Below are 14,120 nucleotides of genomic sequence, written 5' to 3' on the forward strand. Positions count from 1 at the left end.
AATTGCCCATCAGTGACACAATTTCCCCCTCATTTTTACAGCCTGTTTCAGTCATTAACACGTTATCTCTTACCCTGAAAGCACAGTGCCTGGCAGCACAGCAGGATGAAAACATAATGTGCTATTCAGAGGTACTCTGGGTCCTGGGAATACAAAACAGGCTCCTTGGTACTGACAGATGAAGGCTCATGAAAAGCCACTTTACTTGTTAGCACGTTTAAGTCTGCTACTAAGAAACACAGGCAAAACCAAGCTTATTTTTGAATAAACAGTGTGTGTTGTCAATTATGCCTAGGCACACGGCTGTCACAGATGAACTGTGATCTATTTACTTGCCTGTGTAAAAATGTGCTGCCGCTTGGCTCTCTCCTCTATTCTCCGCCGGCAGTTACCTCTCCGCTGCGGCTGTGCCTTCAGCCTCAGCTCATCCCGGCTCACAGTGCCGGGTCCCCAAACAGAGGGTCAGGCTTGGGGAATGGAGGAGTCAAGACGCGGCACACGGTGAAAACGTAATGACAAGACAGTCTGGCTAGTGCCGTACGATGGCACTTCAAGCCATGAGCTCTGAGGCAATATGTCTTGACCTTCCGCTGTACAGAATGCCCCAAAGAAAAACAAAATTATTTTAAGCTCAAAAAAGGCATTTTTTATTAGAATATAAACTAGGATAATTAACTTTAAGGCAGAAAAAATGCAAAGGAAATTGGCTAGATGGAAGAGAACGGAGAAGAGCTTATAGCCCCTCTCCTCTGACGTCCAGTGCCTTTGGAGAAGGCTTGGAGTTCCTCAATGACTTATTCCGAGTGGCTGTAAGCTCTGCCCAGAGCTCCTGCGAAACCCCATTCATCACCTCTGGGGCTGCTCCCTGCTCCCCAACACAGTCTCTGAGTGGCACATAGCCATCTCTGGCCTGTAAACCTCCTGCCACTTGTAGTACCTCAAAGCTGCTCCCCTCCGAACATGCCCATTAGTCCGCAAAGGGAATACCCAATCCCCCTTCCTCCAGGGAGCTCTACCGCTGCCAGTTTTCCTATTTGGGAACAGAAGTAATAAATAAGCAAACCCTTTTCACTGTATCGTGCTTGCCCCTTCTCACAGCACAGATGGGAAAAGCCAAAATCTTAAAAATCCAGCACAAGAAGTCTTAAAAATATGGAAAATAAAGCTGAGAAACATATCATCATAAAATCTCATTCAAAATAAAAGATGAGATTGACAAAAGGATGACATGTCTCATGAGCACCTTCACTTCATAATTACACTAGAAAGGATAAACCTTTCCAGATAAAGATGTAAAACTTTGTGCTCTTGAGCAGACAAGCAAGACAGAAGTAAATGATGCTTCCAAATAACAAAGACTAGTTTAATTCAGTCCACAAGTGAAATTCTGCATTATTCCTTGTTTTAGTGGAGAAACTTCACAGCACAAAGGCAACACAGAGAGACCATTCCAAGAGTTTGCGTTGAACAGCTCATTATTTATTAGGTGCGTTTCTCCTCCTCAGAGGAGAGCACACTATGAGATGGACAAAATAAATTCTCCATCTGGGTGAGCTATTCCATAATTGTTCCAGAAATATTCTCTTGAACGTCTTCCTTCAGCAATTGGCATCAGCAGCTCTCAGGGATGAGGTTCTGAACCAGGAAAGCCACCAACCTGTCCCTGTTCCCAGCTCCTAATCCTCTGCTGACTGCATTGGAAAATGCACAGACACCAACAGTTTTTCAGCAGTCTGCATTTCTCTCACAATCATTTGTAATTTCCATCTGTAGTGTTGGCTCCCCAAGCATTCAAAATATTTTATGGCTTAGTATCTGTCTTCCATTCTAAATCCTAGCAATTTAAATCTTTTCCAGACTACTCTATGTATATATATACACATATGCATGTATGCAAGTATATATATACATATCTATTCTACCATGCTGTAAGCAGTTTACTCAAAAAAGGTACACCACTCTTACTTATTTTTAAAGAATCAAGCACGTATCTGCAACTCTTCATCAAAAACATGTTCCTGCTTGAGAAATCAAAAAAAATATTCACAGTATTTTGTGAGCAAATTGTTCTTGGCTTGTTCACAAAACAAACAATGGACACAACAAATCTTTGGTTTTACACCTGGGATGAATTGGGGCCAGCAGTGTCTTTGATAGAAAAATCAAAATGCAACTCACTAATAACGATAAAATGCTCAGCTGCCTCTCCACTGAGCAAAGCAGCCATCAAACTAATGACTAAATCCACATCAATCATTTGGCATAATAGAAATAAAGGCCGTGCAGTATAATGTCAGAGAATCAACATCTCTTGCTTAGAAAATAAATGTCTTGACTTCATCTCAACATTTGTTTTCCATAAACGCTGAGGTTTGTATCAGCATTTGTATAGCAAAGGGAAAGAATCCTTCATTGCAACAAGGCAATTCCACTAACATTATTTCTAAAATAAACAGAAAAGCTAGAAAAAATTAATATGGGAAGGTGTTTCTGAAATCCTCCTGAAATTGAATTACCATGTCTGATCTGGTGCCAGCCTTCGTCCTTCTAACAAACAATATTTAGTAGTGGCAACAAGAAATATTGCAGAAAATCCCATTTAGAGCAAATCGGGCACAATTTCAAGTAGGTCATACCTTTTGCAATCACTCACTGGTGCAGTTAGATACATACACAAGATTAATAGAAAAAAATCCTATAAAAAACTGTTTTCTCATTAAAAAATAACTTTCCAATTTTTTCTTTTTTTTAGTAGCAGGACCTTTTAAAGCAAACCCAGAAGCTGGATCTATCTGGAAGGAGATGGCACTATGATGCCTCTCAGGATATGCCGTCACCTGAATTCCCACAGACTCACACCAGCACAGCACCGTGGGGTATCAGGAGCAACAGACCCTCACCAGGCTGTCTGTCAGGCGGAGGAGGTGGAGGTCTTACATGTTTGAGCTAAACAACCAAGTCAGGTGCAACCGCTGTAATTCTGAATGCATATGTTTCCTCTCAGAATTGCTTTGTTATTTGATTTCACTCAAGAATGTAGGTTGGGTTTGGGCTTTTTTTTGGTAGAAAGAAGCGCTTTTATAATAAGCCTCCTACAACTCTTTAAAAAAACATTTGTTGACGTTAATGCTGTTTACTTGTATTAATTCTCTTTTAATTTTGTGTTTACAATTCTCTTTGTTTTCAAGTCAATACACTTTTAATCTGAATTCTTTCCGGAAATTTCAGAGTTAATATATAATTAATATACAAAATACAATTTTTTTTTTTTACAAATTATTTAGGGATATTAGAATGGAATACACTTATTTTAACAAGAAAAAGGTAATTATTTAAATCAGAGCAATATTCTGAAACATCATATGAGAAGAACCACCTTTTGCCATGTACGAGCTATGGATTGCATTTGAAAATGTAAAACGTAATCAGAACCAGCAATTCTGAGTTCTCATTTCATTTTCTGATATACATATGTAAGTTTAATAAATGTATTGCTCAGACAGCATAAGAATTATTTTACGTTTCTTAGCAAGTATGTATTTTTATAGTTACAAAGTCACTTAGAAGGTCACTAATTCTACTCTGAAAATACAAGAATCTCATAATAAATCACAACTTGAAACTTCCTTTACTTCAAATTAGAGTCAAGCTCTTGGAAGAAAGAGATGGAACCCGAAGAAGTGACACTTTTTTGGGAAAAAATTTTGACTGTGCCAGCAGCCATCTTACATTTTACAACACTGGTTCTGGCCCCTCTTGAAACAAAAAACCCACCCAAAAGCCCCTGAGATGAATCTCAGGAAGTTGGCCCGTAAGCAAACACATCAGCCTCTTCAGTATGCTTTATGCATATCCTGCAGGAGAAAAGAAGAAAGATTATAGTATTAATTCTGCACCACGGGATGGCTGTCAATTCTGAGGCTCCTTGCTATGTTTATCAGTTGCAATAATCAGCTTCATGCCTCTGATGCAAGGACCTAGAGTGAGGCTGCCTTCCAAAACGGAATGATTCAGAGAAAGCAAGTATCTCCACATTAATAACCACAGCATGCCAAACCTGAAGTCCATCCAGCCCAGTATCTTGCTCTAGCGGTGGTAGGGGAGGCCCAGAAAACAGTGCAAGAGCAGGGCAAGCCTATTGAGAAAGTCCCTCAGAATACTCAATCAACTTTTTTTTGTGATTTGCAGCTCAAGTCTTTGTGTTTGGTATGTAAGTAGGTGAGACACATTTTCTTCCCCAAATTTTACCAGGGAGAATCTTTGTATCAGCAAAGTCTCAAAGTAGAGTTCCCCAGCTGAACCACGTGAAGAAGTATCGCCTTCAGTTTTATTTGTAATTTACTAGTTTTATTTGAAATCCTGTCCTCCGGTTATAGTATTGGAAAGGGCAGGAATAATCATTCCTGTCCACCTTCCCCGTGCTAAACCTGATAGTACAGACCACTCCAATGTCCCCAGTCAAAGGTCTTCTTTCCAGATGGAGGAATCTTGTCCTGCTCCATTATTTCACAAGTGGAAAGCACCCATGAATGTGTTCATCTCAATGAGTACTTCCTGGTTTGTTCCCTATCCTTTTCCTAATAATTCCTAAAATTTCCATTTGGAGACTTTTTTGATGATGGGGCTGAGACCTTTTTTTAAGAAATGTTCATTTGACCCTCAAATCTCATTTTGAATGAATGAGGCTAATTCAGAGCCCACATTTAGACATGCAAAACAGCTATTTTCATTTACCCTGCACTTAATTTTATCTGATTTATTTGCGTAGAGGAAGGCAGAAGAACACTGGATCGAAGTTCCCTCCTAAAGAAGAGTGGGTACTCACACAAGCATTTGCCCACATTTCGTCTTTTATGAATTCAGGTAATCTGAACAGTATGTCACTGGGGAGAGGCATTAAAGCATTTAGCATACATTCAGGCAAGTGGATTTCCCTTTTTTGCTTTACCTGTCTCTGTGTCTAGACAGCTGTAAAGCAGGGACCAGAAATTATGTCCAAGATGATTCTTCCATTAAATACTTCAGCTCTAAATGCTGGCTTCGTACCAATGCAGTTAACAAAGATTCTGCTAACAGTTCATTACCACAAAACTCATTCTTGCTCAACAAAAGGAAGTAATGACAAAATGTATTTCCTTTTTTCTCTTTCTAAATCTGTTTTATCAAAGAAAGCAAGCATCAAGATACCAAACCACAGAGAAAGAATTACGGAATACTTCCTTTCTTGTACTCTAATATGTTTCAATTAAAATATGCAAATATTAGCATGATTTTCTGGGACTTATTAAATAGAAAAGTTAGCAAATGTTGATATGGACTCTATGAACTGATTCTACATTTCCTAGCTTCTTCTTTTAAGGGTTTTTACTTCATTTGTGGTTTTGGTCTGCCCAAGCATTAGCAAAAGATTGAGATCAGGTTATGCATTTACTGAAATATCACAAAGTTGTAATTAAAATCTCTGCTCTTTGACATCAGCAGTGAGCTGCTGACATAGATAATAAATCTCTACTTCACATTTTTGTAATTGTGCAACGGATGACAACAATAAATGCAAGTGCAAGATCTCTTCCACAGATAAGCTTTCGCAGGGAGAAGCAGAATGCCAGGTGATGATGCAACAAAACATTTATTGATTATAATAAAATCACCTAGTCTTCGTTCATTACTTATTATGTTTAGAACACAAGGCATAGCTTCTACTTGCAGGAAATAAATTGAATTAAGAACACACCAGGCTTCCTATGTATTCATACCAAACACTTAAGTTTGCTATCCAAGGGATGACATTTGCAAAGGCGGCGGAAGGGTCATCTGAAGTAATGGCACTCCTTCGAGAAGAAAACGTACCCAAGCTACTCATGGCCATAGTGAGAGACAGCAGCACAAGGCACTGCTTTGCCCAGCACCTCCACTGATGATGTGTTACGGGACCCCTGAGACAAGCTTGCATAGCTGTTTGCCTTTCAAATCCCATTTGTGGGAACCCGTTTCAAAGCGCAGAGTGTAGCGATGGGCAAATGAAGACTGACACCCTGGAACTAAGGAACGCATATGGCACGTATAGCAGAGGATAAGCTTTCTTACACGATTTTGCTGCTGAACCAGAGGCCTGAAGTGCAAACAACCCCTCCAGTATAGAAGAAAGCCAGTTCAAAACCACTGATCACTGCCAGACGTGGACAGACAGCTGGGACGGGGGCATCTGGGACCTGGGACAACCAGGAAGCCTCCTGTGATTGCTCACTGCCCGACGGCCAGCCTGGGGTGGCTGGGCAGCCTTTAGTGCCTGCTGACTCATGCAGGATTACACCAGGCAGACAGAGGGGAAAACCCCGTATCATAACAGTGGTCCCATTAAAACATTTATTCTTTGGGATGTCAGCCTGAACTTTGAATTTCTTTGCTTATGCTGGTTACTCGCCTTAATGTTTTTGAACTGTAGTCCTCTGTTCCCTGAGAGAAAATGCATATTTAGACTAATTTAAATGCATTAAGTAGCATACTTATTTTCATGCCCTGCCCTTAAGATGCAGAGTGTTACACATAACTTCCTATAATGTAAATTAGAATTTAATATCCATGGAGTTGCACCTTGAGAATATACCCTGGAGTATTTATTACCAAAGTATGATCGTTACCTGATTCAGTACATATTTTGGTACACAGAATGCACCGTGTCCCCCTTTCACCTTAGGGATGTAAATAAAGATTTTTATAAACATGCACTATTTAACTTATATATCACAGCAGATCCTGCAAATCCATATTTTGCTTCTTGCAAAAAAATAAATAGCAGATTTATCCAAATGATGCAACAAAAGATAGAAAGGAACTCCTGTCTAGAACCAATTTCCAAATGTCTTGGTTACACTGAATCCTAACCATTTTCTCAAAATAGCTTTAATGATCTTATTTAATCATAGCCTTTTGCATACCAAATGAGGCAGCACATGATACACTGTGCAAGAAAGATTGGAGAAGCTGCAAAATACTGACCAGCTTTCTCGATAGCAAAAGACAGACACAGACTGCTCGTCCTTAGGTGAACATGTGATTTCTGCCTCTCCGCCTTCCTTCCCATCTTTTTGGGCTGTGTGCTGCCAAGCGTTACAGAATCACATGCTGGGGCTGAATGAAACTGATTTCAGGAGCACATGGGATGATGGACATCTCTTAGCCATTTGCTAGCCCAGGCAGCTTTGATGGCTCCTGCTGAAGAAGGGCTGGATGGCCAATCCACCAATTTGCCAGGTTGTTAAAACTTGCTATAAATCAAGTGAAGACTTCCCACTATGCCAAATTCTCCTGATGAGACTTCTACAGTCAAGCCAAGAACTTTGGCCCTTCCCCACTCAGAGGAAGAAAGATACGCCTCAATTCAGCAATGTACTTCAGCACTTGCCTCAAAATACTCCATTAAGTGGTCTCCACTGTCCTCAAGTACCTCACCTCAGTTTAGATAAAACATAAAAGGTAACTCAGTCTGATCTAATTAAGTCAAAGGAAAGTGTGACCTGCCTTTTAGCCCACAGGGGCAAACAGGAGAGATTTTAGCATCATACATCAGGTTGGTTGTTGTACATGAAATAAGCTGGTGCTCATGTATCTAGGTCACAGACCAGCAGCATTTCTTCATATGAACCATCACTGGATCAACAGTCTCAGCAAAAAACCATAAAAGCTTGAATGCACTGAGTGGTTAAGTAAATACATGATTCAGAGCTATTTTCTCTAGAAATTCATGAGGAAGCTGTAGATAGCTGGTGCATATATTCCTGCTGTCTTCCACAGACAGAAGACTTCAATTTCCAGGAGTGTCAACTCTGGCAGATTCCCTCAACCTTAAAAGTTTTAGCTTTCCAGGATTTTCAGAGCTCATCAAGGATTTAGCTCATCAAGCTCTGTTAACCATAGCATGGTTCATGCTATTACAATGTGCCTTTGCCAAAGTCTGTTAAAGAAATGCCCTTCTCCTATTACTCCACAATACAAAACAGGGCCAATAACGGTGGATTTTTGTCTACGACATCTTCTAGTTCAAGAAGTACTTCATCCACATGGCTGAATTTCCTTGGGCAGCACACAGGTTGGATTTAAGAGTGAATGATGAAATAAAGCATTATGTTTTAGCTTAAACCCTTCAAAAGAATAAATAACTGATGATGAATTTTCAAGGGGATTGTGCCTCAGGATACAAATGTGAAGCCTCTTTGGCTTGCATAGGGTAAGGCAATCAGACCAAACTTCCTACAAATATGATACCTGAATCAGGCCTTATTAGACCAACATTCACGAAGCTACTTTGCTACGTTGTAGTAACAGGAGGAAACTTAGCAAGAGAAAAAGGGAGGCTTAATATTGCTTCAGACTGTCTCTCCTCCAAATTATGCACTTTCAATGCAGGCTGAAGATGACATGGCAGCTGCAGAGCATGTTGAATTGATTTTGCCAGGTATGTGCCTGCATGGGGCTGCTTTTTACTTTAGTAACTGGAGGGTTAATTAGTTCTGGGAGTGTAAACAGGTTGGTTAAGCAGGAGTCCAGGCGAGCTGCCACGTTCCAGTTGGCTAAGACTTTGGAACAGACTAAATATGTTTCGAGAATAACTAATCTGCTTCCCTGAACACCTATTTGCTAAATTAACATGAAGCCAGAGCTGTGCAGAAGTTGGAGAGCTGCTGGAAATAAGCTGGTTAGGCTGTTCCTCAGATCTGTGTGTTTCTGAAGTAGTTTTCTATAAGAAAATTCAAGTTGCACCTTTAGTACGAGAAAGCTCAGATAATTCGTGCCTGTCAGTTTATTTCATAACTTTAAACATTTTATCTAAGAAGAAAAGAAGATCTTTCTCCTAGAACATACTTGGGGGAAGTTGTTTCTCTATATGAAAGTCTGCAGAATGGATATTTCATGGTTTTTCAGTAACTGAAGGAATTTAGATGGGTGAGAAAAAAATGACAAGCTAGAGATGGTTCAAGTGGACTCTCATTCTTTCAAAGGACTTCAAAATGGCTAAGTATTCCAGTGACAATTTTCTTCTTCTCCCAAGGTCTGTATTTTGCCAAAATCAATGAAAATCAAAAGATTTTGATTTGGTAACTAAAACTGGAGCATCACAAGGGAGGGCAGATTGGGTGTTCCATGCCAACATTTCCAGGTCACACTACTTTTTTCCATTATGAGTCACAGTCACTAGTGTCCATTCTGGAAAGTCCTTGGACAGTTCAAATGGAAAACAAACAAGATCTTTCTTGGGTACCATGACTGGAGTCTAACTGGAAGTATCGGACTGGAATTATTTGACATTTTGTGGCAAAGTACATTTGTTCAAAGCTCTCAGCTGTTTGGGTGTTTAGGAAGAAACTAACTAAAATGCATATAGAAAGCAGGAACACTGAAAAATGTTATTGAATTATTTTTCTTTGAAAACTGGAAAATTTTGGTCACTGTATTCAAAAGCCTTCATTCACTTTGAACGTAAATATAACAGAGTTAAGATTCTCATGGAGGACTCATCTCTGATTTAACTTGTATTCAACCAGCTCATCCCGAATGGATTATGCCAAAGATGACCATTTCCCTGCAAGTTTTGGGCTTTCAAACTTACCCCATTCTCAGAAACACAGTTAGAAATGATCTAGTAATGATAAAAATCATGTGTACAGATATGTTGGACTGTATAAGATACTGTTTTTCTTCAGTAATACACTCAGGAAATATTGTCACTCTCTTAATATTTAGTCTATTTAGTTCTAGGTGAGTACATAAGTATACTACATTGAAGTATCTCATTTGTATACATCAGGCTATCCACATTTTACCATATGGAGGTATCACATTATTAATAGCTGTTTTCCTTAAATAGACTACAGTTTGCTTTAATCTTCCTTTCTGTGCATGATCTTGCAAGAGTAAAAAGGCTTTCCTACAAAGGCTGTGTTTTTATATGCAAATCTATCATTTGATTACACATTTTTTTGTCCCTACATTATCATGAATATTTCTGATGAATGTTTTATGGGTTAGGTTTAGGATTTGTGAGCTATTTCAAATTTTATCTGTTTGCCATGTCATCTGCAAATACCGCATCTTTGTTGATGTTGATTGGTCTCATTTACATATTTATCACACTTTTATTTTCAAGGATGTTTTGCTATAAACTGTCTGTCCCCATTTCTCCTCCACGTACTAATAGTACACAGATATATTTTCAAACCGAGCTCATTTCCATATATAATTTTTTTGGTTAACAATAAATCACCACTTAGAGATATCCTATTCAATGCAATTGCTACCTTCATACATATCTGACATATGGTTTCTGAGTAATTAAAGATAACGGGAACAGTTTACAATGCACTTTGCAACCCACTTCATAGTCCAGAGAGCTCAATGATTTTCCACAAGGACTAGGCTAAAAGGAGCCCTGCAGGACTGGGGGGAAACAAGTGCCAACAAAACTGGCAATGCAGAGCCGATCTTATTCCTAACTGGTAACTCCTGGCCATAAAATAAGACCTTCTTTTTGTTTTCTCAAGAAAAATGACTGTTTACAGTGGTGCGATTATGAGGGTCCGGATTCACAAGTGGGATGCAGCAACTGGAGGCTTTTTAGTGTATATCACGTGCCAATAGAAGACTCCTGAACCTACGGTGATGCCCTGAAATGGATCTCGTGCTTCAGAAAAGGCCAGGTACCATGTGAACTTTACCACTTGCTGCTGACCAGCAGCTCTTCACTCCTTCTTGCATGTTCACTGTTTGTTTTTCACCCATCCATACTTCTATAGGTTCAAAATCCTTTCCCTTTCCTCGCCATACCTTCTGGTATGCTCACCTTCTTGCTAAATCCCTTACTTATGCAAGAGTACGAGGGAAAAGAGTAGAAATGATGCAGAGAAATGTCAGCAATCGATTCCTTTTTAGTTTTGCTGTTACGCTCACAGCACTTCGAAAAAGGCACTGACGTTAAAGTGCATTTCCCCACTCCCACTCAGAGTCCTCTTGGGAGAACAGCCTGTATGTGACCCTCTCCTGACAGAGTGGAAGCGCTGGGTGTGCTTCTAAACAAAATGTTGTGACTTGCTCATCTATGAAATAATTCAGAAAAATTGTACATGCTCCTGAATAGTTCAGGTTGGACAGTGACAGTCATAATTTCTGGTGCTAGCACCAGCTAACCCATAGATTTTCTGTCGCTAAAGAATAGTAAGAAAGACTTTACTAAAGATTTTTCCTTCTAGTGGTGGAGGGCTGCAATACGAGTAATGAATAGTATGGTAATGAATGTATGATACATCTGTTCATCAAAGGTGCTCATAATTATATCTCCAGGTTTATTACTAAAATTCACAGGTATTAGATGCTTACACCCTTTATGTGCTAAGATTTTCGGATCTATCGCCTGTAAGAAACTTCTCTCATGCATCCTGCTAGTTGACTCTGAACAAGCACAAAACAATCCTATTTATTCATTAGTGAAAAGAGAATTGGCTGCCCTGTTACGAACACGAGTGCTTTCCTCCCTAATATTCCACTGGTTAATTACAATCTATTACAAAGTTCTCAAAATAACCAGTTTCCCATGATCTTCTGCTATGACACTTTATTTATTAATTGCAGTGATGCTTCATGCTGAACCAAGCCTTTGACAGAGGACTGCCCACTTGCTGATATAAAAACGTATTTATGACGACAATGTTTTAGAACATGGTCTTTAAAAAAAGTTTCTAACTTTTTTAAACAGAAAGATGAAACTAGATGAAGCTCAGAGATACGGGCTTGCTCACAAGCAGTAAAAGGATGTGCAACCAGAAACTGCTGTTTTGAGTAAAATAGTTGTTTCCTAGTAAATATTGACACAATACATACATTTTCTCTAGGTCACCAAGTCCTGCGAAAGCTCCTTTTGGAATTACTCTCATCTTGGTGAGGACAAATCTCCTGAAAATAGAGAAAATGGGGTGATTACACACTATTCACAACACGGGCCTGCGTGGAAGCCTTGTCAGCATAGGAGAGGCCTTTATCCCTGGTACAAGGATAGTCTCCAGCCTGAAGGCTTTGGCGTCTAAGTACAGCTGTAATGTTCAAAGGCTTCATGGGACTCCAACTGCCTGCCCGGACCAAAATTACAGCACAGCGTTGGGCTGCTCAGCATCTGGAGCTGCTCAGGGGAAATCCGTCAGTAGCTGCAATTTCCCTGTTTGCTTCAGTAAGAAATCCAGACCCGGTCGCCTCAGCTTTACTCTGCACATTTAATCATTCATAGGTAGCGAGCACGAACAATTGCATATATTAACATGACCTGCTCATCAAGATACATGCTTCACATGATATGCTTATGACTAGATGCCAGGTCAAGAAAGCGTAGCTGAGACATGAGAAAGCCCACAGAGATTTTGTAGGGAGAAATATGGGGGGTTTTTTTGCTGCTGAGAATAAAAGTCATATTCAAACTCCCAGGTATTAAACACGAAGCAGATAAAATAAGCAAGACATCAGATAATACCGGTTGTATTGAACGATAGCTGTTAAAAGAAATGGTATTTTCTTTTTTAAAGAAACATCACCTGTGTTACATACATGAATATCACCCTGTGATTCAGTTTCTTAGTGTATTTTCCCATGGAAAAGGAAATTAATTGTTTTCTTAATTACTACGGAAGTCTTTTTTTCAGTGAGCATGCCTGCTAGAGCATCCCTCATTTTTATCATCTCAGAACTTGTGTTGCATGGCTGCTTGGGATTGCCTTTCAGTTCAGGTCTGTGCTGCCTTATTGTAAGGTCTGCAGGAGGACAGAAATGGGAAGTCAGCCTGGTATTACCTGCTGTGTAGTCCTGCAAATTTTAACACAATACCTCAAAACTAGAGACTTGCTTTCTTACCGTTCACATAAAGTATTCATACAATCCTCATCTATTTTTTATTACAGCTGATTAGTTTAGAATTTTCATGGGAGATTATCATGTTTTAATCAAAGTCATAGGGAAAAAAGCATTATTCTCATAGAACAGCACTGTGAAAGATTCCTATTTTTTAATTGTAGGTCTTTAGTAGAATCTACCCCCTCATTTAGATTCCCAAATATGAATTAATATTTACTGAAGTGGGAGAAAGTCAATGCACACCTCACCTAGCTCTAGAGATGTCACAGTGATTACACCAGGAGTGAACTTGGCCCCAAGCTTTTTTAGCCGTTGAAATTTATGGTATTCTCAGTCCTGAAAGATGATAAAGTCAATTTGGTATTCCATTATTCTTGCACTATCATTAATGTAAGTCAGAAAGAGCTTCAACACACTGTCACACAAGAATTACAGTATTGAGATCATTATGCAAATGTTAGAAGGATTAAAGAGCTTCCAGAAAAGGCCTAACCTGGATTAGGCAATTTGTAAAGTCCTACTGAAAACACAGCCGGTGTAATGCATGCAAAACGACGGCTGTGCTTTCAGAGTGCAGCTAGGTACAGTGGATCCTTGCAGAACACCCAGCAGGCTTAGTGCTACAAAGCTGAACCATCAGGAAACTCTTTAACTTTGATCTGCTTTGAAACCTTTCCTAAACTCTCTTTTGTAGAAACGCACACCTAATTTTGGAGCCCTAGAAAGTGGGCTCTGTCTGAAAAGCCACCTATAATTTTTTTATGGCAATGTTCTAAAATGAATCCTCTCTCTGCAGGCGCAGATCATCAGGAGGTTTGCAATTTTTTAATTAAACGCTGGCCTATACCATGCTTCACCACAACAAGAATTTACAGCCTGATCCTGAAACTAATTGAAAGAAGGGAACCTTATTCATAGATGAGGTTACCTATATGAGGAAAGCCACAAGTGCATAGAAGTAAAAATCAAACCTTGAGTTTCTTTGTTGAATACCCTGCTATCCTGTGTTAATAAGGTGGCAGAATTCAGGAGCCACATGCCTAAAGCCCTGGAGCAGTTAAAGTAGAATTGAAGTTTAATAGCTGAAGTCTCACATTCCACTTTAAAAAATTAAGGTTAATTGTTTTTAAACATCCCTGAGTAGGCTAATAAAGTCAGCCTTAATGGTATAACGAACACTGAAAATTAGAATCAGCTACTTGTTGAATTATCAACTGTATAATGAATAGGAG

At 39.4% G+C, this 14,120-nt stretch overlaps 1 protein-coding gene across 1 annotated transcript in view; it reads right to left on the reverse strand.

The window, feature by feature from the left end:
* The window catches only part of FSHR (follicle stimulating hormone receptor), an 81,430-nt gene that overhangs the window by 38,512 nt on the left and 28,798 nt on the right, over nucleotides 1-14,120 (reverse strand). The window contains exon 2 of the mRNA XM_072858457.1: nucleotides 11,872-11,943. Coding sequence (XP_072714558.1) covers nucleotides 11,872-11,943 — 72 coding nt within the window. The remainder of the gene's footprint in view (nucleotides 1-11,871; nucleotides 11,944-14,120) is intronic.

The sequence above is a fragment of the Ciconia boyciana genome, chromosome 3 (genome assembly GCF_034638445.1).
Source record: "Ciconia boyciana chromosome 3, ASM3463844v1, whole genome shotgun sequence".
Lineage (NCBI taxonomy): Eukaryota > Metazoa > Chordata > Aves > Ciconiiformes > Ciconiidae > Ciconia > Ciconia boyciana.